Here is a 26349-nt window from a genome sequence, read left to right as displayed (position 1 = left end):
GTCTTTGCTACCCCCTTCCAGAACTCCCCCAACGCTGGGCACGCCCAAAACATATGGGCGTGGTTCGCTGGGCTCCCCAAGCACCTAGCACACCTGTCCTCGCCCCCGAAAAACCTACTCATCCTTGTCCCAGTCATGTGGGCCCTGTGCAGCACCTTGAAATGTATGAGGCTAAGCCTCGCACAGGAAGAGGAGGAATTCACTCTCTCCAGGGCATCCGCCCACGTCCCCTCCTCAATATCCTCCCCCAGCTCCTCTTCCCACTTCCCCTTCAGTTCCTCCACCGAGGCCTCGTCTACCTCCTGCATTACCCGGTATATGTCCAAGATCCTCCCTCCTCCGACCCACACCCCCGAGAGCACCCTATCCCGCACCCCTCGTGGGGGCAGCAAGGGGAACCCCTCCACCTGCTGCCTGGCAAACGCCCTCACCTGGATGTACCTAAACATGTTCCCCGGGGGAGCCCAAACTTCCCCTCTAACTCCCCCAAGCTCGCGAACCTCCCCTCCACAAACAGGTCCCTCAACCTCCTAACCCCTGCCCTGTGCCAGCCCAGAAATCCGCCATCAATGCTCCCTGGGACGAACCGATGGTTCCCCCGTATCGGGGCCTGCATCGAGCCCCCCATTTCTCCCCTGTGCCGTCTCCATTGCCCCCAAATTTTGAGGGTAACCGCCACCACCGGGCTCGTGGTATACCTCGTTAGAGGGAGCGGCAACGGCGCCGTTACTAGCGCTTCCAGGCTCGTGCCCACACAAGACGCCGCCTCCATCCTCTTCCATGCCGCCCCCTCCTCGTCCATTACCCACTTACGCACCATCGCTGCGTTGGCCGCCCAGTAGTACCCACAGAGGTTAGGCAACGCCAGCCCCCCCATCCCTGCCTCGTTCCAAGAACACTCTTCGAACCCTCGGAGTCCCATGCGGCCACACAAATCCCGTGATACTGCTGTTGACCCTCCTGAAAAAGGCCTTCGGGATAAGGATGGGGAGGCACTGGAACAAGAACAAAAACTTTGGGAGCACCGTCATCTTGACGGACTGCACCCTCCCCGCCAGTGACAGCGGTAACATATCCCATCTCTTAAACTCCTCCTCCATCTGCTCCACCAATCTTGTGAGGTAGAGCTTGTGCAGGGCCCCCCAGCTCCCCGCCACCTGGACCCCTAGGTACCTGAAACTTCCCTGCCTGCTTCAATGGGAGCCTACCAATCCCCTCCTCTTGATCCCCCGGATGCACCACAAACATCTCACTCTTGCCCAGGTTCAGCTTATACCCCGAGAAACCCCCGAATTCCCTAAGAATCCTCATCACCTCCGGCATCCCCCCACCGGGTCCGCCACATACAGCAACAGGTTGTCCGCGTACAGCGACACTCGATGCTCCTCCCCACCCCGCACCAGGCCCCTCCAGTTCCCTGACTCCCTCAGTGCCATGGCCAGGGGCTCAATCGCCAACGCGAAGAGCAAGGGGGACAGGGGGCACCCCTGTCTCGTCCCCCGATGAAGCTGAAAGTACTCCGACCTCCTCCTATTCGTGGCTACACTTGCCATCGGGGCCTCGTAGAGCAGTCTCACCCACCGGATAAACCCCTCCCCAAACCCGAACCTCTCCAACACCTCCCACAAGTACTCCCACTCAACCCTATCGAAGGCCTTCTCCGCGTCCAACGCCACCACTATCTCCGCCTCCTCTTCCACAGCCGGCATCATAATGACATTGAGGAGCCTTCGCACGTTTGTGTTCAGCTGCCTTCTCTTCACAAACCTCGTCTGGTCCTCATGTATGACCCCCGGCACACAATCCTCTATTCTAGTGGCCAGGATCTTTGCCAGCAGCTTAGCATCGGCGTTCAGCAGCAAAATCGGCCTATATGATCCACACTGCAGAGGGTCCTTGTCCCGCTTCAGGATCAAGGAAAGCAGCGCCCGTGGCATAGTTGGGGGCAGAGCCCCCCCCCCCCCCCTTGCCTCATTAAAGGTCCGGACCAACAGGGGGCCCAACAGGTCCAGATACTTTTTATAGAATTCAGCCGGAAACCCATCCGGCCCCGGCGCCTTCCCCGACTGCATGCTCCCTATCCCTTTGACCACCTCCTCCAACTCAATCGGCGCCTCTAGTCCCTCCACCTGCTCCTCTTCCACCCTCGGGAATCGTAACTTGTCCAGGAAGCGCCCCATTCCACCACCCTCCACCGGGGGTTCAGACCGGTACAGTTCCCCATAGAAGTCCCTGAAGACCCCATTGACATCGAACCCCCTCCGCACCACCTTCCCAGCTCTATCTATCACTCCCCCAATCTCCCTGGCCGCGTCTCGCTTCCGGAGCTGGTGCGCCAGCATCCTGCTCGCCTTCTCCCCGTGTTCATAAACCGCCCCCTGTGCTTTCCTCCACTGGGCTTCCGCCTTTCTGGTTGTCAGTAGGTCAAATCTGGCCTGAAGGCTACGCCTCTCCCCCAGCAATCCCTCCTCTGGGGCCTCCGCATATCTCCTATCCACCTGCACCATCTCCCCTATCAGTCTTTCCCTTTCCCTCTGCTCCCCCCTCTCCCTATGGGTTCGGATGGAGATCAATTCCCCCCTCATCACCGCCTTCAATGCCTCCCAGACCGTCCCCACCCGAACCTCCCCGTTATGATTGGCCTCGAGGTATCTCTCAATACACCCCCGGACCCTCCCGGCCACCTCCTCCTCTGCCAGCAGCCCCACCTCCATGCGCCAGAGTGGACGTTGGTCCCTCTCTTCCCCCAGCCCGAGGTCCATCCAGTGCGGGGCATGATCCGAAATGGCAATAGCGGAGTATTCCACTTCCTCCACCCTCGACACCAGCCCCCTGCTCAGGACAAAAAAATCAATCCTTGAGTAGGCCTTATGTACATGGGAGAAAAACGAGTATTCCCTGGCCCTTGGCCTCTCAAACCTCCAAGGGTCCACCCCCCCCCCATCTGGTCCATAAATCCCCTCAACACCTTAGCCGCCGCCGACCTCCTACCCGTCCGGGACTTGGATCGATCCAATGGGGGGTCCAGTACTGTGTTAAAGTCTCCCCCATGATCTGGCCCCCCGCCTCCAGGTCCGGAATGCGGCCCAACATATGCCGCATGAACCCCGCATCGTCCCAATTTGGGGCATAAACATTCACCAACACTATCCGCTCCCCCTGCAGCTTGCCACTCACCATCACGTACCTCCCGCCACTGTCAGCCACCACCTTCAACGCCTCAAACGACACCTTCTTCCCCACCAGGATCGCCACCCCCTTACTCTTCTCATCCAGCCCTGAGTGGAATACTTGGCCCACCCACTCCTTTCTCAGCCGGACCTGGTCCACCACTCTCAGGTGTGTCTCCTGGAGCATGGCCACATCCGCCTTCAGTCCCTTCAGGTGCGCAACTACTCGGGCCCTTTTGACCGGCCCATTCAGCCCCCTCACATTCCAGGTTATCAGCCGGATCCGAGGGCTCCCTGCCCCCTTCCCCTGCCGATTAGCCATACCCCATCCCTTGCCCACCCCCGGCCAGCGTCCCACGCTCTGCCAGTTTCCCACAGCGGCAACTCCCCCCCCCTCCAGCACCCCCTGCGTCCTCCAGCTCCTTCCTGACCGTTTCAGCAGCAACCCGGTAACCCCCCCCCCCCCCAGGCTAGGACCCCTCCTAACCGCGCCCCCCCCCCCCCCCCCCCCCTCCACAGCACTCCCGTGAGCCAGCTATCTTCTGCTGACCCCGGCGGCTCCCGCCCTACCTTCGGCTCCTCCCAACGTGGGACTGCCCATCCTCCATTGTGCCCGTCAACAAGTCCACCCTCCCCCGCTCCTGCGCGGGAAAAGAAAACCCGCCCCCTCCCTCTCCCAGCGCGGGAACCCCGCAGAAAGCCCACGCTTTCGCCCTGCCAAGCCCCGCCTCCTCCAGGGCCACTCCCATTGTCAGTCCCCCCCACCAGCTCCCCGAACACCCCGTTTAACCCTTAACAGTCCGAACCCAACCCATGCTTGAAGACCCCTAAAGAAAACACCCGTACGACATCACCCCACCCACCCTAAGGCCACCCCACATCTTACCCTAAACCCCACAAATACAAATACAGTATAAATAAATACAGTATTATACAGCATCCCCATCCGGGGGACCCTCAGTTTGAGTCCAGTTTCTCGGCTTGCACGAAGGCCCACGCCTCCTCCGGGGACTCAAAATAGTGGTGTCGATCCTTATAGGTGACCCACAGACGCGCCGGCTGCAGCATTTCAAACTTCACCTTCCGTCTGTGGAGCACCGCCTTCGTCCGGTTAAACCCGGCCCTCCGCCTCGCCACTTCCGCACTCCAGTCCTGGAAGATCCGCACCTCCGTGTTCTCCCATTTGCTGCTCCGCTCCTTCTTGGCCCACCGGAGCACACCCTCACGATCCACGAACCGGTGGAACCTCACCAGCACCGCCTGCGGCGGCTCGTTCGGTTTGGGCCTCCTAGCCAGAATTCTGTGGTCCCCCTCCAACTCCAGGGGCCTCTGGAAGGACCCAGCCCCCATCAGCGAGTTTAGCATCATCACCACATAGGCCGCTAGGTCCGACCCCTCCAGCCCCTCCGTGAGGCCCAGGATCCAGCTCCTCGAACCGCTCCTGCCATCTTTTATGGAGCGCCTCGTGCATCGCCACCTTCCCCACCACAGCCACGACCTCGTCCTCCCTTTCGGAGGCCTGCTGCTGCAGCTCCCGGATCGCAGCCCCCTGGGTTGTCTGGGTCTCCATCAGTTCCCTGTTGGTTACCTTGATGGACTCCAGCAGCTCCACCTTCAGCTCCTGGAAGCAGCGCAGCAGAGTCGTCTGCTGCTCTTGGACCCACTTCTTCAGCTCCTCGAAGCTTTCGCCGGCCGCCATTTTGTTTTTCGGGTCCTGATTTTTTCTGGGTGTTTTTTCCGTCGATTTTCTCCCTGCCCCGCTCCTGGTCCGGACCATGGGACCACTGGGGCGACTCCTGGCCTCTTCCCCCGTCGGGATTTGCCTCCTCAGCTCCGTTGGGGGCCTTTAAAAAGCCCCGAAGTCCGTTAATCGCGGGAGCCGCCGAACGTGCGGCTCAACTGCGCATTGCCGCCACCGGAAGTCGTTCAGGGCATTCTCAATCTACATGCAGATACAGAAGGGCAATTCACAGGATCGGGCAATTGGTAGTTTCAAAAATCCTATTTGAGTTTTCATTATTAATAAAACCAGAAGTCATGAAGCTGCAGCTCTCAACAGCCACCCTCCAATAGCATTTTGATGGTATCAAAACAGCAAAGGCAAACTGAGAGAGAAAAACATTTGCTGGCATGGTGTTAGTGTCAGTTTTGCCTTCGCCAAGAAACAATAACTGGCAGATGTCATTTGTTGAACATTTACCGTGAATCACCTTCCTTGCTATGAAGGCCATGAATGGCTCCTCTCTTTTCAGATTCACTGAAAATAGTTCAAAACAATATACTTTTTTCAAATATACCTGTTACGAATTAGAAGAAGAGACCCTTTGAATGCCCTCTCATTCAATAAGATTATGGCCGATCTGATTGTAACCTCAATTTCACGTTCCTGCCTACCCCCAATAACCTTGTACCCCCAAATTTCTTTCACCTCCTTGCTGATCATAGACCTGCCTTCAAAATATTCAAAGGCTTTTCTTCCACTGACCTTTGAGGAAGAGAGATCCAAAGACTCATAACCCTCTGAGAGAGAAAAATTCTCCTCAACTCTGTCTTAAATAAGCAATTCCTTGGACGTAATTCTCCCAAAAAATGACTGAGCGCCAATCGGTGGCGATTTCGACCAGGTGCATGGGAACGATCTAGATTGCAAATAACTTAGACATAGTAATTTGTCTGGAGATTCTCACTGAAGAATCCCAAACTAAGGGCACAATCCAATGGCCACACTAGCCCCTGAAAAGCAGCTCGCCGCAGCACAGCGTGGCCGTTGACAGCCGGGAGACCCCGTTCCTGAGATCTACCCGGCTCGCAACGCCTCATGGGATTCAACGCAATCTTGCGAGACGTTGCAATGTGAATCCCACCCACAATGGGCAGGATCATATTTTGGCAAATCTCCATATCAGAATGTGCAGATTCCTGAGGTGCCTGAGGCTTTGGGAATTAACCCCTTTGCCTTAGAGATATCGGGCCAGTTCAACACTGGTCCCCACAAATGGGGATCAGATGGAATGGCACTCGTGGGTTCTCTTTGGGCAGGGTGGTGCCATATGGGTACCCTGGCAGTGCCAGCCTGGCACCCTGGCAGTGCCACCTGGGTGCAAGCCTGGCAATGCGAGCTGGCACGGGCACTGTCAAGGTGCTATGTTGGCACTGCCAAGCTGGCATTTTGTGCACATGCGCGATCGGGCCAGGGCTGCTTGGCTGGGTGTTGAGGGGAGGGTGCTGGGGAATGTCCCATTGTGCATTCGGGCTGGGGGGGGGGGAGGTCGGGGATTGTTTAGGGGGCCTCGGAGATCTGTCACTACAATGGGGAGTTCTGGCCATTGTCTAAACGGAGCTCCGTGCCACCTCGGTCGTGGGTTCCCTGTTCAGGCCCCTCATTCAACGCAAGTTGTTTGAGACACCATCTTTCAAGGTCGCCCTGATCAACACTGCAACTAATGGCCCCCAGCCCCCACCACGGACATATTGGGAACATTCCCTCCCCCCGAAAACTGAAACTCATCGTCTGCATTCCAGCCGCCCCCCCTTCCGGCTTTCGTCACCGGCATTCTTCCCCATTCTCAGTGCCCTCTGCTGTGAAAAAGAGGAAGTCAAAGCACTTCACTTTTGATGTGATGAGGAGCTGTCGATGATAGCAAGAGTGCTTACAAACATTTTGGTTAGCATCAAAGCAGGGTAATGGATTCAAGGAACGATCAACAAACAAGCCACTGAGAAGCTGTCTTTGTTGCAATGAAACTGTTAATAACTGGCCAATGCAGTGTATTGCTGTGTGAAATTGAACAGATGTTTTGCATTTCAACGGCTGTCAAGGGATTTCAAGCGGCAGCACGGTAGCATTGTGGATAGCACCATGGCTTCACAGCTCCAGGGTCCCAGGTTCGATTCCGGCTTGGGCCACTGTCTGTGCGGAGTCTGCACATCCTCTCTGTGTGTGCGTGGGTTTCCTCCGGGTGCTCCGGTTTCCTCCCACAGTCCAAAGATGTGCAGGTTAGGTGGATTGGCCATGCTAAATTGCCCTTAGTGTCCAAAATTGCCCTTAGTGTTGGGTGGGGTTACTGGGTTATGGGGATAGGGTGGGGGTATTGACCTTGGGTAGGGTGCTCTTTCCAAGAGCCGGTGCAGACTCGATGGGCCGAATGGCCTCCTTCTGCACTGTAAATTCTATGATATCTATGAAATGTACTGGACTTTCAAGGAAGCCTCTGACACTTGCAACAGCTGCACACTTAAACACTTTTGGCTGAGGCAGGAAATGTTGGCAAAGGAAAAGTGAAAATGCAGTAATTTGAACCCTACCCCCTGGTCTGATCAGCTTTCAGGCAGGAGTCTCTGATGGGGGTGGGGGGGGGATCTGTTGAGAGTCTCTGATGGGGGTGGGGGGGGATCTGTTGAGAGTCTCTGATGGGGCTGTCTCTATTGGGGCCTGATGGAGGGGTCTCTGTTGGAGGTCTGATTGCAGGGTCGGTGGGGAGGGAGTTGGGTCACCCTCATGCGTGCTTGATGCGTGAGGGGGTGAGCTGTTATTCCCGTGGTGGTGGAGAGAGGATTCCCCTCCTTGCTCGGGGAGAAGGGGGAGGATTTGCATTGTGGGAGGAAGGGGCCCCAGCCGCTGGACCTCTGAATCACACCGCCCGCTCAAAATACTGAAGTTCCAACAGAATCCCGCGAGCCTCCCCCCATGCATAAATCTGCATGGAAGAGGAGAGGGTATAAATCCTGAGTGCCGCTCCTAATGCCAGCGGATCCCAGGAATGATTCTACTCTGGCGGGAGCACTTAGTTTCCAGAATGGAGAATCCGGCCTTTAATCATTTTTGGGTGAATCCCACTCAAGGGTGGGGTTCTCCGTCCTGCCAGCTCAGTTTTCTGGTGCAGCGCGTCCTCGCCGCAGCTGTTCCCGCATCTGGCCAATGGAGTTTCCCGTTGTGGCCATCCCCACGGCGTTGGGAAACCCGCAGGCTTGGGTGCGCTGCCGAGGGAGCGGAGGATCCCGCCGACGGAGAATCCCACAGAAGGGCCGGGCTTCTCCGAGCCCATGCGAGAATCCCGTGGCGCCAGTAGGGGGCCATTGAAAGCGGCTCCCACAGTGATTCTCCGCGCTAGACCGGCCGAGTCCCGCCAACGTGGTTTACATATGGTCCCACCTGGTGGGACCACGTGGTTCTGGCTGCGGGGGCCGTCCTGGTTGGGGGGGGGGGGGGGGGGGGGGGGGGGAGGGAACCGACTCCCGAGGGTGGGTCCCACGGTGGCCAGACCCGTGATCGGGGGCTACCGATCGGTGGGCGTGCTATTTCCGGGGGGGCCTATGTTGCTCCGCGCCGGGCCCCTGTAGGGCTCCGCCATGTTGCCAGGGGCCGCCACGGAGAAGGTAACCCATGCGCCGGCGCAGAGACTACTATGGCGCGCATGCGCGGACCCGCGCCGGCAGTGGCGCCTATGCGCGGATCCGCATCGGCCTTGTAGGGCCGGCTTTCGGCGCCGGAGCAGCACTCCGGTGTCATTCTAGCCCCCGAGGATGGGGAGGATGATTGGGCCTGGAGGCCCATTGACGACGGCGTCACTAGCGCTGGTTTTGACGCTGGCGTCAACACCTTGGCCGGGGTTTCGGAGAATCCCGGCCAAGATCTCTGTTGATCTACCTCAGAAACTAAAGGCTAATGTTATTTCTTATTCAAACGTTGATGTTTCTCACTTTGTGTAACAACCTGTGAAATTCATAACTATTAATGGTTCTCTGCTTTTACTAAGGTTGTATTAAAGGATTATTTTAAAAATCAAAGATGATGCACATCAATATTCTGCGTAATTTGCGTGTGTTACGTAATTTTCCCTTATGCACCCTACTCCTTATTTGTTGTGACCTTATCCTTTGATATCCTTGTGCTCTTTCTAAGTGTCAATGCAATGCTTGTTTCCATGCTGTGTTATCAGTGGTGCTCTCGATATCGAGAGAAACAAGCACATTAGTGTTGGTAACTGACATTCAACTCACCCATGTAAGTAGCACAGGCGGCAGTAACTCAAGTTTATGGGGGATTTACACCTCTTCAAGTAAAAGGATGGATAGTTAACCTGCGGCAAATTGCTTGTACTGCTGCTTCGTGCCAGCAGCAGAAGGTAGCTTTACAGTCTGAGCAAAATCATGGATGTAATTTTTCGTAAAATTTAATAACATTTTAATTAAGTGCTAGTTTCATAATTATGTCATGTGACCTTTTGCAAAATCTAATAAAATAATAAAATATTCATTTGGTACTTTGAGCACTGCCTGAACACTGAAATGAGCAGGAGCCCAAAGGATCAGTTTCGCTCACTATGGGCCAAATTCTCCGACCCCCACGACGGGTCGGAGAATAGCGGGAGGGCCTTCCCGACATTTTTCCCGCCCTCCCGCTATTCTCCCCCCCCCCCCCAACTCCGACGGTGGGCACCGATCGCGGGCAGCGGGCCCGATGCCCGCGCACTATTTGTCCTTCCGCCGCCCCGCAGTATCCATTCGCGGGGCGGCTGAGGGGCATCCCAGCCCGCGCATGCGCGGGTTTCGCGCAAATACGCGATGACGTCATCTGCGCATGCGCGGGTTGGAGTCTTCCAATCCGCGCATGCGCGGCTGACGTCATATGACGCGTCAGCCGGCGCTAACTCCAGCAAGCGGGCTTAACGAAATTCGTTAAGCCCGTGATGCTGGAGCTTGCGGCGTCGGACTGCTAGCCCCGACCGGGGACCAGAATCGGTTCCCGGTCGGGAAGGGGCGCGCTGGCGTCAAACCCGCCCGGGTTTGACGCCAGCCTTACGATTTCTCCCGTTTTGGGAGAATCGCGACCTATATGTTTTGGAAGGAAGCTAATTCAAAAGTGCCATGGAAGAGCATAGGGTACAGTTCAGTCTCACCAAACTTGTGCTAGGTTTTTGATTAGATCTACCTGTGCAAAGCATGTGTAACGCAAGTTAGTAAAGTAGAAAATATCCTGAGGTATGGATGGGAATAATTGTATGAAAAACTGGTTCAAAGCAATTTAATATAATGAGCAAATAGGAGATCCTACGCTCAAATACTGCCAATAAATGTTACTTTTAATCTTGGAATTTACATCATTCCCCATCTCTGGGGGAAACCCGAAAAAACATTTCTGTTAACAGCTAAAATTATTGAAATTAAATCTGTAAATTGAAATGGGCTTTCCCAATTAATACAATCCATTCATGTGTAATGCTAATTCGCATCAATGTATTGTCATTAGCTAAAACTGGCATCTGCATGGGGATTATAGAAAAATATGAACATTTGGAAATACTGGGACAAAGTTCTTTGCAGTTGTTATTAGGTCCTTGGAGATTTGTTCACTTTAATCCAGCAGGATTTTTTTTAAAGCATGTCTAAACCATTTTCGATTCTCTTTCCCTCCCCTCTCCCTATGCAATAGATAGTAGCTGCAATCATGGCAATTACTGGGATTGTGATGATGGCATATGCAGATGGTTTCCACGGTGATTCAATCATTGGAGTAGCACTGGCTGTTGGATCTGCCTCCACATCAGCATTATACAAGGTAAATAATAATGCACCGAATTGCAACTCCGAAAAAGTAATCCGATTTATTTTTCTGATTCACCTGATATTTAGAAACCTATTTAGAAACTTCAGAGTCAACAGTTTCCATGATTTACTGGTATGCATCCCAAGTTTAAAATGATTGGAAACTCAGTGAAATTCATTGAGAGGCTGAGTCAGCGATAGTGCTAAAGTCAATTCTCAAATCAGAGCTAATGCCAATTCGCACTTTAATGTCCATTATCATAGATGAGTTTACTTTGAAAACTGTTCTATATGGTTGCTGTCTCAAAGAAATCTTGCCTTTAAGAGTGACAAGCCTGCAGAGAGTAATTATGGCCACAGTAGAGCTGCCACTGGCTCTCCAGTCAGTGGATGGGGCCAGTGTATTTATATATCAACCCTTTCAGTATTGATGTGGTTGTAGCTATTTTCAAAGTTGGTGCAACTTCCCCCTTGTTTACCATCTGTCAGCAATTCCATAAGCAGACTTTTCAGATGTTCCCACATAGGTGCGTACCCAGGAAATTAATGGTTACCCACATTCAGCAATCTACTTACTCTATTTGACAGACTCCCATGCCAAAATCTCTTTATAATTATGAATTTTGGCAAAATGAAACAGCAATTTCAGGACAAAATCAGCAACAGATCTTTATTTAATAATGATCTTTATTGTCACAAGTAGGCTTCCATTAACACTGCAATGAAGTTACTGTGATAAGCCCCTAGTCGCCACATTCCTGCGCCTGTTCGGATACACAGAGAGAGAATTCAGAATGTCCAAATTACCTGATAGCATGTCTTTCGGGACTTGTGGGAGGAAACCGGAGCACCCGGATGAAACCCACGCATACACGGGGAGAACGTGCAGATTCCACACAGACAGTGACCCAAGCCGGGAATTGAACCTGGGATCCTGGTGCTGTGAAGCCATAGTGCTAACCACTATTAAAAGGTAATCAAAAAACAGAAAAGATACCTAATACTAATAATACATTACACAACTTGTGTATTGATTATTAGTCTACTACTGTTGGTAGTGTTGACTAGTTGATTTCCAAACTCACTACTTATGGACAAAGCAATTTTTACTCACTGTTCTTCAGTTTCAATTCATAAAAAGTTAAGTTCAGTTAAGTTAAAGTTTCCTTTTTCTCTTTTTGGGCCAGTGCAGACACAATGGGCTGAATGGCATTTTTCTGCTCTGTACGTTTTCTATGGTTCTATGCAGTCTTTAAATTAATTCACATACAACATTTAAAGAGCCCAATTGTTAAATTTTACAACATAGAAACCTATAAACAACTTGGCTTTGTCCGATGCCCCCAAGTGTTGGGAGAAAGAAGGGGTTGGATTCTCCGGTAGCTGGCGCCAAAATCGTGTTCGGTGATCGGCCGGAGAATCACAGTTCCTGACAATCGGGGGTGGCAGCGCTTTTGTGATGCCCACCCCCTCCAAAGTGCCGTACTATCCCGAGTACGGCGTGCCACGTATCGACGGTATCAGTACATTGCCTGAGGCCCGTCCCCCGATGCTCTGCCCCCGACCGGCTGAGTTCCCGACGGCGTGGGTCGCGTGTGGTCTCAGCCGTTGGGAACTCGGCGTGGCGGCTGCAGACTCAGTCCAGTGCCGCCACAGTCAGGGGAGGGCTGATCCGTGGGCAGGGGGGGACTTTATTCGGGACTGGGGGCACTGTGGGGGGGGGTGGTCCGGAGCGCGCGAGCCTGCCAAAGGGGAGGCACTATTTCGCGGGCCGGGTCCGCGAGCCACCTCCGCTATGTAGCATGGCGCGGCTGCCGCAGGCTGCCGCCATGCGCATGCACGGCCACGGACCCAGCAATTCTCCGGGATATATCAGCAGCTGGAGCCGGCTGCTCTACGCTGCCAGCATGCTAGCCCCCAGAAAAACGGGGAATCAGTAGCCGTTTTATGCCAAACGCCACCGTTCCCACGCCGGCATGGGAACATAGCCCCAGAATCGGAGAATCCAGCCCAAGGTATCTATCTTCAAACCATCTTTAAAAAAAAGTGCAGTTGTCCTAAAATAAATAATTAGCTCTACATGAACTGGTTTTAGGGCTTAAATGCAAAAAATAGAAACCTTGGCTGAGATTTTGCGCCCCCGCTTGCTACCGATGTAAATGGCAAAATCCTACGAGAGCTGAAACACAAGATTTGCGCTGGCGATATCTCGTGATGTGATTGTCACCACCCTCCGCCATTGATGTTCACAGTTCACACCCAGGAATGTCTGGAACCTCATTAGAATGCATTAGTGCGTCATTAGCAGGCATCCTGCCACAAAACCCCCTCTCATTGGATCGTCTCGTCATACCAGCGGGGTTTATGACAGGTTTTTAAATATGGGAACCTGCTGAATGGAACCCAGCAGGGGTGCAGAGGTAAGCACAGCCCCCAGGAAAAAGAAGGCCATACAGGCACTGCCCACTAGCACTGCCCCTCAGGCATCATCCCTGCTACTGTCCCTGGCACCGTCCCCTGGCACTGCCCCAGGTACTGCTCCATGGGGGCCTATCTGGCGTAAAGGACTAGTAATGATATTTAAATGGAGATTCCGACTTTCAAATTTGCAATTCCCTGTAGGGGGGCAGGGACTATCGATCGAGGAAATCCTGCCAGTGTAGCAGCCGTTTTGAGACTCTCGTGAGATTTTCCGTTCCCTACTAGTCAAGAACTAGAGAGCCTTTGCTTAAATTCAGTGAGGCACTGAATGGCCAAGCTGAACATTTCCTCTATTCTTTGCAAAGTGTCAGACTGTGTACAGACCATTGATCAAGGAAATCATGCACGCAAATGCCTGCCATGTCAGATTTTCCACGTAGCTGAACATCAGATTAAATATCTAAGATATCTTAGTACCCTCAAGGCTACATTTTCCATTGCTGCTCCAGAAATAGACCATAAGACGTAGGAGCAGAAGTACGCCATTCAGACCACCACATCTGCTCTGCCGATCAATGAGATCATGTCTGATATGATATGATTACCCTGAACTCCACTTTCCCGCTTTATCCCCAAGCCCTTCATTCCCTTATTTATTAAAAATCTGACTGTCGGGCAGCACGGTGGCACAGTGGTTAGCATTGCTGCCTATGGCGCTGAGGATCTGGGTTCGAATCCCGGCCCTGGGTCACTGTCCGTGTGGAGTTTGCACATTCTCCCCGTGTCTGCGTGGGTTTCACTCTCACAACCCAAAGATGTGCAGGATAGGCGGATTGGCCACACTAAATTGCCCCTTAATTGGAAAAAATAATTGGGTACACTAAATTTTTTTTTTTAAATCTGACTGTCTCGGTCTTGAACACACTTAATGACCTAGCCCCTACATGCCATCTGTGGCAATGAATTCCACAGATACACTGCCCTCTTGAGAGAAAATAATTCTCCTCATCTCTGGTCGTAAATGGGCGACCCCTTTCTCTGAGATTATGCCCTCTGGTCCTTGACTCACTCACAAGGGGAAACAACCTCTCAGCATCTACCCTGTCAAGTCCCCTGAGAATTCTATATGTCTCAACATGGTTGCCTCTCATTCTTCTCAACTCCAATGAGATCATGCCCAACCTACTCAACCTCGGCTCATAAGAAAATACCTCCATACCTGGGATCAATTTAGTGAACCGTCTCTGGATTTCCTCCAACGCTCGTATATCTTTCCTTAGATAAGGGAACCAAAACTCCTCACAGTATTCCAAGTATGGTCTAACTACTGCCTTGTATAGTTTTAGCGAGACTTCCCTATTTTTATCCTCCATTCCATTTGGAAGAAAGGCCAACATTCCATTTGCCTTCCCTCTTCCCTGCTGAACTTGCATGCTAGCTTTCTTGTAATTTATGCAAGATTTATCCAAATCCATCTGTGCTGCAGCTTTCTGAAGACTTTCTCCATTCAAATAATACTCAACCAAAAGAGATAATGCTGGAAAATCTCAGCAGGTCTGGCAGCATCTGTAAGGAGAGAAAAGAGCTATCGTTTCAGGCCCAGATGACCCTTTGTCAAAGCTAAATAATATTCAGCTCCTTTATTCTTCCTTCAAAAGTGCATAACTTCACATTTTCCTGTATTCTATCTGTCGAGTTTTTCCCCTACTCACTTAACCTGTCTTAATCGCTCTGTAGACTCTTTGTAGACTTCTTCTGCCCTGCCCGCCGCAAGATTGCCATGGGCGAGACGCGGGTAATGGGAAAGTCCATTGCCCTGAGGCGGGAGTCGCCGGGCGGGCACGGCCCTAGAATCCACCCGCCCCCCCCCCCCCCCCCCCCCCCCCCCCCCCCTTTGTATCATTCTCACCACTTGCCTTCCCACCTATTTTTGTGTCAGCCGCAAACTTGGCAATAAAGCATTCACTTCCCTCATCCAAGTCACCAATATATATTGTAAATAATTGTGTCCCCAGCACTTATCCCTGTGGCACTCCACTAGTTACAGGTCGCCGTCCTGAAAATGCCTCTCTTATCCCAACTCTCTGCCTTCGATTAGTTCGCTAATCTTCTATCCATGCTCATATACTATCCCCAATGCCATGGGCTCTTATTGTATTAAATAGCCTTTTGTGCAGTGGCACCTTTGTGGATGACCCCTGATGTTCAGGATCTGCATCCAGCTGGGAAGAGGTTGGAATGTCTTGCACCTTCCAACAGGCACTCTGCACTACTGTCCCTCTATTCAGCACTTGCTCCGGCTCACATTTGATGTGAAACTCCCGATGTGATGATCTAGCTAGCGCTATTGGGTCCCTAAGAAGAGTCTCTTTTTGTCCTCACGCCCAAGGTCTGTGATCAGTCAGGACAACCGGAAGCGAGATGCTAATTCCATGGCTAACCTGCTGTCCCCTACTCACCCCCGTGCCCTCCCCATCCCCTACCAACACGGCTCTTAACCAAACCAAATCTCACTATTAAAAGTCCAGTTCAAATAAAATTATTTTCATTTATGCCTTTTTTAGTACTGTCTGCAACAATGGGCACTGCTCCCTCTGAACAGAAGTGTTCCTGAAATAGAGTTCTGTGAGACACACTACCAATGTCCATCACTCTGAGAATGATTTTAACTCTTCACTCCAATTTTGATTTGGTTTACTGGTCATCTCTTTAATCTGTATCCCTTCATCCTCCACAATAGTCTACTCTGTAATATCTTGTCAAAGTTGATGTGAACCACATCCACTGCATTTCCCTATCTATCATATCCGTCATCTCCTCAAAAGGTTATCACACACTTTTTTGAATTTAGTGTTACCTGCATTCAATTCTTTTCTCTTCATTTAGATATTTTGTCATTTCTGATCCAAGTATTTTCCGACCTTAGATTTTAAACTGACTGCCCTCTAATTAACCCTCTCAGCTCTGTCTCCCTGTTTGGAAAAGGGTATTTGCCACATTTGCCACTGTCCAATGCTGTGCCACGTACTGTCAGTATAATACTGAGATATAAATTTGAGGGTCACTGCTAATTGTTATATTTCCTTCCATTGGCTGTGAAGCTGTTTTGGAAATCATCAGGATGTAAAAGGTGCCACATAAATAGAAGTTATTTTTCTTCTCCAGGTAAAAACATAAAATGACATTTCCAAAACGTTCCCTTAGAAATGCTGGACTAACAGGCTAGATCAGAGTGTAACTGGAATTGGGACCTTGGTTTTCTAATTTTACAGCTAGCAAATTATCTTGATACTAGTTGGGCAGCACGGTAGCACAAATGGCTAGCACTGTGGCTTCATAGCGCCAGGGTCCCAGATTCGATTCCCCACTGGGTCACTATCTGTGCGAAGTCTGCACGTTCTCCTCGTGTCTGCGTGGGTTTCCTCCAATAGTCCAAAGACGTGCAGGTTAGGTGGATTGGCCATGCTAAATTGCCCTTAGTGTCCAAAAAGATTAGGAGGGGTGATTGGGTTACGGGGATAGGGTGAATGTGAGGGCTTAAGTGAGTTGGTGCAAACTCGATGGGCCGAATGGCCTCCTTCAGCACTGGATGTTCTATGTTCTAGTTACCATTGCAGGGCTCAATAGCCAATATGAAGCAGGTTCCTATTTCACAAAGGACGTACAAATTTTATTGATTTGCAGGAACCATGGATTGCTATCCCAATATCTCCCACTACTCAGTGTGGTTACAACCAGTGGAGGAAAACAGGTTGGAATAACCACTGCAGGTCAGACAGCTCAAGCTGTTCCCATAGCAATACTGAGCTAATGAGCAGAAACATGGATAATGAAGTCGGATTGGCATTAATCGCCAAATACCTTTCTGAGAAACCTATTCATTGTTACGTTCCTGTTTGTAAGGTCTGATTCTTGATCTTATAACATGCTTCATGCTACTACTGACTGCTTCTGTGATTTAAAATCCACAAAAGAGACCCAGAATAAAATGGAGCGAAATATCTATTGATGCTTACAGTGATAGAGGAGATGGCTATATGGGGCAAAAATTTGTGTTGTTAATACATAACGGGCAGTACCACATTGACAACTTATTATGGTAACAGATTCTATTCAAGTGAATAGAACTGAATATTGGGCAGGTGAACAATAGCCACTGATACAATATCGCCCGTTTTATGTTACTATTCAAATCACTACCCGTTTAAGACTATAAAATCCACACTGCCTTGTTCTCTGTTGATTGGTTAAACTTCTCTATTTTGAAAAAGTCATAGTTCGTCGGGAACACCAAGGGATTTAGGGATCTTGAATTTAAACTGATTACTCAAGCTTCAGTAAAATGGGGAATTTCACAGTCTCCTTATTTTAGCTCTTAGCAGTGTCAGCAGCTCTTCCGAATTTAATTTGCGAGTAAATCTCCCAAGAGATTGTACTTGCTGGAACGTAACAGCACATATGGCTAATAATCAGTTACTTTTGGGACAATTGCTCTGTGATACAATGGGCAGAATCTTTCTATGTTTTTTTTAAAGGGCGGATTCTGACCATATTTTTGTCAAAGTGACAGGCAAATTCAGCAGGTAGCTCTCCAGCTGCACAGATCAGTTTTCTCTCAGATCTTGAGCCTCTCTGAGTAAAACAAACTTGAGTGGGCGTGGTTTGCACTGTCACCCTGGCGGGGGATGGGGGTCCAATAGAGCCGGCAAGCTAGCTTCGCAGAGATCGGGCCGCACTCTTTAAAGGGCGCTTGGATCAGCACACAAACTGAACGGTCCCCAGCTTCACCCTCCGAGTAAACTTTAGGACCCACCCCACCTCGCTATCAACCATAGCAAAAGCGGCAGCGCTCTCACGAACGCCCCCCATCACACAATGCCAACATTAGGGTATGTCCACCCACTTCGCAGGCACCAGGATGACTGCCCCCCCCCCCCCCCCCCCCCACGACCACTGTCTAGGGGGCGCTCTCCCCCTTCCTTCACAGGTGTGACATTATGTGAAATGTTCAGACTGCAAAGCGTTAATGTCATATCATAATTAACCGCTAGATGCAGAACTATATAAAGCACTAACTGATAGGCTTCTGGGAGATGGCTGGAGTGCAAAGAAGAGGTCTAAAGAGTGTAGGGTACAGTTATAGATAGAATGCAGAGTGTTAGTAGAGTGTTGATTGTAGCTTACTAGATTATTCTTTACTATGGGAGTAAGTGGTCGAGCTTTAATAAGTAGTGTAAATAAAAGTTAGCTTTGTTAATTGATGCACTATCAATTATGACGAGACGAAAGTAGAGAGTAATCGAGGCTTTGTTAAGCAGAGATGTGTAGCCTCCTGCAGCTGCTGCCGAAATGGCTGCAGCTTGGTGAACACACACATTTATACTCCACCTACTAGGCGGAGCCAGCAGGCAGGGATCTACCCCCATACCTTTAGTACAGGAGCCTTACCGTAGAACATCTCATATACATGATACATATGAACAGTGGTGACTACCACATTAATGACAACAGAATCACAAAGAACACCACAACAGGTATCCCAATACACATAAGGGGAACCCCTCCCACGCTGCCCAGAGGGCCCTTTCCTGTCACTGCCAGGTTGGGATTCCACCCAGTAGATCCACCTGGGATCATGTGGCACAATGCCAACCTGGCAGTGCTACCCTGTGCTGGGAGGCATGTCCCTCCCCCAGGGGGCTATACTTAATTTTACACTTCCGGGGGGAACCTCGCCACTGAATATTGGTTTTTAAAAACCTGTCACATCGACGAGGTTTGAATATTTAGTGAGGGGGGGATCAGGTGGCAGGGGGCTTGGTAACTATAATGCATATAAAACTACTAAAATAAGGTTCTTGCCCTTTATGGACATGAGCCTTGTTTTGTCACCGGCAAGGGGCATGAAAAATCAGGAAACGCAATCTCGCCAGAGAGAATCGCCTTTCCTGATTCTGGATTTTGGATCGCTAACACAGACTCAAAATCGATCCCCATGTGTCGGGGTTCCAGTAAGAAAACCAGTGAGAATCCCGCACTGGTGGGAAAACTCACCCAATATTGAGCCTCTTCATCAAAATTTTGTATCCCCATGTGATTCACTCCACGCTGATGGATTCTTGCCTCTGGGCCCAGGGGAACTTAGTCTCAGAAATCATTGAGGCTTGCCTTTTAAACGCCTCCCCCGCACTTTCCCACGTCCAGTTGGAGGATGGTTGCCAGGGAGACAGCACCATGATTTTTGCAGGGAGCCCTTACCAAACACCGAGATGATGTGGAGCAGAGGCGTGACATCCTGAACCCGCGTTCCTGCAGATGTCCATCAAGCAAGGTCACCATACCTACCTGGGAGGCAGTGGCTGCAATATTGAGTGCCAACTGGCTGCATAAGAAGATGGGGCAGCAGCGCTGGAATAAGATAAGTGACCTTCTCCACGCTGCCAGGGTAAGTCTGCCTCTTTACCGCTGCATTGCTTCAAACACCCTTCACACCTCCACAGTGATCTCTCACCCAACCACCTCATGGATTCCCAACACTTCTCATAGCGCACAAACTACCCCCCCCCCCCCGCCCCACTGCCAATGTTCTAGTAGATAATCTGCTCCTCGCTCACACTCACCTCCCACGCATGCCAGACATCATCACCACCTGACCTGGCAGGACTCCCACCTACACTCTCCTCATCTGTCTCTTTGCAGGACAAGCCCGAGCACAAACGGCATGAGTGGACATAGCCGGCCGGAGTCATGGCCAAGCTGAGGTGCCTAACAGCCTGTGAGGAGAGAGCCCTTGAGAAGACAGACGAGGAGGAGGACCACACCTTTGCAGAGGGCCACGTGGAGGCAGCAGAAAAAAGTGAGAACCGTCAAGACATGCAACCATGGTGCAAGTCTCACGTAAGTTAACTTTTTACCATTATTTATCCCCCATGATACACTAATACCAACTCACTTCCCTTGCAGGCAAATCATCCAACCAGCCCGGACCTTCTTCACACCCTATGGACTCCACAGACCAGAGAAGCTCCGTGGAAGACACCTCGGACAAGCATTGAGGAGGCATCACATCTGTCACCACACAGATATTCACACCTCGGTGGGATTAACTAGTGGACAGGCTTCTGGGTCACTGACTGGTGAGTACCTCACAGCTGAAGGTGCACAGCAGACGGAGGAAGGAATCACAGGGAACCATCACTCAAGAGAGATACAGGAGCCCAGAACGCTGCTGAGCCCCTGGCCAATGATGTGACCCTGGGTCTGGTCGTGCCAGAGTTGCTGGAACTGCGATTGTAGAATTGCTTTCATTGGGAAGAGAAAACAGCATCCCTCCTCAAACTGCAAGTCCGATTGGAGGAGCCCCATCTCCTCCTTCCAAGGAGATGATGCCATCACTCCAACGCAACAAGGCCAACACTGCGAAGGTGGCATCCACAGTGGGGACCATGGCACAGGACGTGCACACCCATGGCGGGGTATGCCCGCTCCATGGTTCAGTTCATGACCTCCACGGCTGAGGGAATGAGCTCCATGCTGCAGGACTTCAACTGCATGGAGCAGGCATGAGTGGAAATCCCAAAGTGTCAGGGCCAGAGGATGGTGGGGCTTCTGGATCTCACTCCAGCTGCCCCACCATCCCATGGATGAGCACAGGGGCCTCCGGCACCCAAAGGGAAGAGGATCGGCAGGAGACCAGCCCGGGGCATTCCACCCAGAAGACCCTGTGGGTGTCCAGCCCGTCTGACACCCTCCTCCCTGTGAGCGACACACCTCCAACCCCATATACCGAGGAGGGCAGCACTGCAGCACCCCTCAGCCTGTCAAGGTCATCTCAGGCTACAGGGCATGGAGGGCAGCAGGCTACCTCAACCTCAGCTGTGGATCCTGGGGATACACCTAGACATAAAGGAAGAGAGAGGAAGAATAAGAAGGATAGGTACCTAGTAGGCATGGGTGAACCTCAGTATTAATAAGAGATAAATCACAATTGTAATATAGCTCTTGTATTAATCACTACTTTGTTCACCCATACCGATACTCCACACTGTCATATCAAGGTGCCATTCTTCGCACACCCCCGCATACACTTGCCGCTTCGTCCCCGTCGAGTGTGAGAATTGCAGCGCTATGTATGTCCCATCTCCCACACTGATGATGCAGTAAAGATGTGCCACTGATGGCATGCCCCCCCCCCAGCACCTTCCTCCCCCTCACTGCCATCCATGGAAGGTAAGCCCCCCCCCCCCACCGCCCAACAACATCAATGTTCATGTCTCTCACGTCTGCCATTCTTCTCTAGTGACAAGGATGCCAATGGCTGACAGAGTGTTGAGAACCTGTCCACCTCGAACATAAGGTGGAGAAAAACACCAGGACCCCTGACTTTGGAGGGGACAACTATAGCTGAAGTTAGTCATCCAGTGTCTCTGAACTCCATGGGAAGCCCATTCATTGGCAGGTCGCATTCAGCTCTCTGTCAGGCAGGAGTCAGATATATTGCTGAGGGTGAGAGGAGGCAAGTCATCATCATTCTCCTGCAGCGTGCGACCAATGGCTTCAGCGTCCTACAAATGAATATAGGAACCATCATGAGGACTTCCTGCAGGCACCACATTCGTGAGTTGATGTCAGATCCCATGGTGGTAGAATTCTTCACTCCCTGGTCCTGGTCATTCCCAATCCAAGATAATAGAAGGGTATCCCTAACCCTTCACCCCTGCGGCCATGGCCATCACCCAAGGCTCTTCCTCCTCCACGTGTTGCTCCTCGCCACCCTCCTCGACCTCCTCCTCATCCAAGGAGTCTAGGCAAACCTCCAGCTCCTCCTGGTCCAGGTGCTCGCCCTGCTGCAGTACCAGGTTGTGCTGCCATGGAGAACGCAGAGCCACATGGGTGCAGTCGATGACACTCTGTGCCTGCTTTGTGGGCAAAGCCCATGGCCTGAGCATCGTGGCTCACCTGGTCCTGGTCCAAGTTGATGTACATTTGGGCCCTCGAGAATAGCACATCTATGTCCCCCCTTATGCACTTGGTCGTGGCTGGGAAATACTGCATAGGTCACCCGTGCTGCCCTGAAATGAGCTGCTGGCATAGAGGTTCAGAGTGACAGTAACTTTGAGGGAAACAGGGTGCCAATTCTTTCATCACCTGGCACAGTTGGTCCTGCATGCTACCCTGTGGCCGTGTGAGCGGGGGCAGCGCAGAGATGCGGCGGAGGCTGCAGCAGAGGAGCGGACTGCAGAGGTGTAGGCGGCAGCCGCTCAGGCTGGAGGGCCGGCCGCCCGACAGGACGAGGAGGAGGAGGTGTCAAGGAGGCATCGGATGAGGCTACGCGTCTACCGCGCCCACATGTCCTTTGAGGACCGCACCGGTCCGGGCATGCAGGAGGACACTGCGGATGAGCAAGGAGACTGTCAGACATATCTGCCATATGGTGGCACACCTGGCACCGTGTGGGGATGGGGGAGGACACCCGCTCCTGGTAGCCGTCAAGGTGATGGTCGCACTGAACCTCTACGCGACGGGGTCGTTCCAGTCACCGAGTGGGGAGCTGTCCAGCATCTCACAGGCATAGGCGCACAGGTGCATCCGTGCCGTTACAGATGCCCTGTATGCTCTTGCGGACTGGTACATCCAGTACCCTGTGGACCACACCCACCAGGATGCCCGGACAGGGGGCTTCGCCAGGATGCCTCAGGTCCAGCAGGTAATCGATGGGTGCATGTCGCCCTACGGCCACCGGCGGATAACAGGCCGCTGTTCACCAACAGGAAGGGGTACCACTCCATGAACGTTCAGGTGGTCTGTGACCACCAGATGCAGATCCTGCACGTCTGCACCCGATACCCGGGCAGTATACATGACACATTCATATTGGTACAGTCTGTGATCACCGACATGTTCTTTTTTAAAAAATAATTTTTATTGGAATTTTTTACAGAAAATATAAAATATAACAACAAACAATGAAATGCAACAAAATAACCCATAACAACTGTAACACCCCCCAGACCGCCTCAACGCATGTATCATATCCCCCCCCCACCCCCCCAACCCCAACAAAAGAACCTAAAAATAAATTAAAATAAAATAAACAAACATAGTCATCGTCGTCGTCCCCCCTTTTCCCACCCCCTTCCCCCCCCCCCCCCCTCCCCCCCCCCCCCCGGGTTGCTGCTGCTACTGTCCCAGTACCCTATCGTTGAGCCACAAAGTCGAGGAAAGGCTGCCACCGCCTAAAGAACCCTTGTACCGATCCTCTCAGGGCGAATTTAACCTTCTCAAGCTGAATGAAGCCCGCCATGTCATTGATCCAGGTCTCCACGCTTGGGGGCCTCGCATCCTTCCATTGTAGCAAAAACCTTCGCCGGGCTACTAGGGACGCAAAGGCCAGAACACCGGCCTCTTTCTCCTCCTGCACTCCCGGCTCCACCCCAACCCCAAAAATCGCGAGTCCCCAGCCTGGCTTGACCCTGGATCCCACCACCCTCAACACCGTCCTCGCCACCCCCTTCCAGAACTCCTCCAGTGCCGGGCATGCCCAGAACATATGGGCATGGTTCGATGGACTCCCCGAGCACCTGACACACCTGTCTTCACCCCCAAAGAACCTACTCATCCTCGTCCCAGTCATGTGGGCCCGGTGCAGCACCTTGAATTAGATGAGCCTAAGCCGCGCACACGAGGAGGAAGAATTAACTCTCTCCAGGGCATCAGCCCATGTCCCGTCTTCGATCTGTTCCCCCAGTTCCCCCTCCCACTTAGTTTTCAGCTCCTCTACTGACGCCTCCTCCACCTCCTGCATAACCTTGTAGATATCAGATATCTTCCCCTCTCCGACCCAGACCCCCGAAAGCACCCTGTCACTCACCCCCCTCGCGGGAAGCGAAGGGAATCCCTCCACCTGCCGTCTAGCAAATGCCTTTACCTGCAGATACCTGAACATGTTTCCCGGGGGAGCCCAAATTTCTCCTCCAACTCCCCCAGGCTCGCAAACCTCCCATCAATAAACAGGTCCCTCAGCTGTCTGATGCCCGCTCTGTGCCAACCCTGAAATCCCCCATCAATGTTCCCCGGGACGAACCTATGGTTCCCCCTTAACGGAGCCTCCATCGAGCCCCCCACTTCTCCCCTATGCCGCCGCCACTGCCCCCAAATCTTGAGGGTAGCCGCCACCACCGGACTCGTGGTATACCTCGTAGGAGGGAGCGGCCACGGCGTCGTTACCAGGGCCCCCAGGCTTGTACCTCCACAGGACGCCCTCTCCATCCGTTTCCATGCTGCCCCCTCCCCCTCCATCACCCACTTGCGCACCATCGACACATTGGCTGCCCAATAGTATCCCGAGAGATTGGGTAACGCCAGCCCCCCCCATCTCTACCCCGCTCCAAGAAGACTCTCTTCACCCTCGGGGTCCCATGCGCCCAAACAAAGCTCATGATGCTGCTAGTCACCCTTCTAAATAAGGCCCTAGGGATAAAGATGGGCAAACACTGGAAGAGGAACAAGAACCTCGGGAGAACCGTCATTTTGACGGACTGCACTCTACCCGCCAGCGATAGCGGCACCATGTCCCATCTTTTAAATTCCTCCTCCATCTGCTCCACCAGCCTGGTAAAATTAAGCTTATGGAGAGTCCCCCAGCTCCTGGCCACCTGCACACCCAGATATCTGAAACTCTTCACTGCCCTCTTAAACGGGAGCCTCCCAATTCCCTCCTCCTGATCTCCCGGGTGTACTACAAATACCTCGCTCTTGCCTAAATTTAACTTATATCCTGAGAAGCCCCCAAATTCCGCTAACAGCTCCATCACCCCCGGCATTCCCCCTTCTGGGTCCGCCACATACAACAGCAGGTCGTCCGCATACAGCGATACCCAATGTTCCTCCCCACCCCGCACCAGACCCCTCCATCTCCCTGACTCCCTCAACGCCATAGCCAGAGGTTCAATCGCCAGTGCAAAGAGCAAGGGGGACAGGGGGCACCCCTGCCTGGTCCCACGGTAGAGCCTAAAGTACTCAGATCTCCTTCCATTTGTAACTACACTCGCCATCGGAGCCGCGTAGAGCAGCCTCACCCATTTGATGAATCCCTCCCCAAATCCAAACTGCTCCAGCACCTCCCACAGGTACCCCCACTCAACTCTATCAAACGCTTTCTCTGCGTCCAGCGCCACCACTATCTCCGCCTCCCCCTCCACTGCCGGCATCATGATAACGTTTAGCAGTCTCCGCACATTCGTGTTGAGCTGCCGTCCCTTGACAAATCCTGTCTGATCTTCGTGTATCACCCCAGGCACATAATCCTCTATCCTGGTGGCCAGGATCTTCGCCAGCAACTTGGCGTCAACATTGAGGAGCGAGATAGGCCTGTATGATCCACACTGCAAGGGGTCCTTATCCCGCTTTAGGATCAGAGAGATCAGTGCCCGCGACATCGTCGGGGGCACAACCCCCCCCCTCCCATGCCTCATTGAAGCCTCGCACCAACAGGGGGCCCACCAGATTCGCATACTTTTTATAAAATTCCACCGGGAACCTGTCTGGCCCCGGGGCCTTACCTGACTGCAGTTGTCCAAATCCCCTGACGAGCTCCTCCAACTCTATCGGCGCCCCCAGCCCCTCTACCAGCTCCTCTTGAACCCTTGGGAAACATAGCCTGTTCATGAAGCTCTCCATCCCCCCTCTCCCCATCGGAGGTTCCGACCGGTACAGTTCCTCGTAGAAGTCCCTAAAGACCCCATTTACTTCTGTCCCCTTCTGCACTACATTCCCACCCCCATCCGTCACTCCACCAATTTCCCTAGCAGCATCTCGCCTACGGAGCTGATGCGCCAACATCCTGCTCGCCTTCTCCCCATACTCATATACAGCGCCCTGCGCCCTCCTCCACTGTGTCTCCGCCTTTCTGGTGGTCAACAAGTCAAATTTGGCCTGCAAACTACGCCGTTCCCCCAGCAACCCCTCCTCCGGTGCCTCCGCGTATCTCCTGTCCACATCCAGGAGCTCCCCCATCAGTCTCTCCCTCTCCCTCCTTTCCCTATGGGCCCGGATGGAGATCAGCTCCCCCCGGATCACTGCTTTCAGAGCCTCCCAGACCATCCCCACCCGGACCTCCCCAGTGTCATTGGTATCAAGATACCCCTCAATACTTCTCCGGACCCTCCTACACACCTCCTCATCAGCCAGCATCCCCACATCCAGGCGCCAGAGC

The 26349-nt window shown here is 52.4% G+C and overlaps 1 protein-coding gene across 4 annotated transcripts in view; it reads left to right on the top strand.

Annotated features, from left to right (window-relative positions):
* Positions 1 to 26349, top strand: part of slc35f4 (solute carrier family 35 member F4) — a 255387-nt gene that overhangs the window by 203470 nt on the left and 25568 nt on the right. For all 4 annotated transcript variants that reach the window (XM_038779792.1, XM_038779811.1, XM_038779804.1 and 1 more), the window contains one exon: positions 10603 to 10728. In XM_038779792.1, the coding sequence (XP_038635720.1) occupies positions 10603 to 10728 (126 nt within the window). The remainder of the gene's footprint in view (positions 1 to 10602; positions 10729 to 26349) is intronic.

This window comes from Scyliorhinus canicula, chromosome 2 (genome assembly GCF_902713615.1).
Source record: "Scyliorhinus canicula chromosome 2, sScyCan1.1, whole genome shotgun sequence".
Classification (NCBI taxonomy): domain Eukaryota; kingdom Metazoa; phylum Chordata; class Chondrichthyes; order Carcharhiniformes; family Scyliorhinidae; genus Scyliorhinus; species Scyliorhinus canicula.
This window is presented reverse-complemented; position numbering and strand designations above follow the sequence as displayed.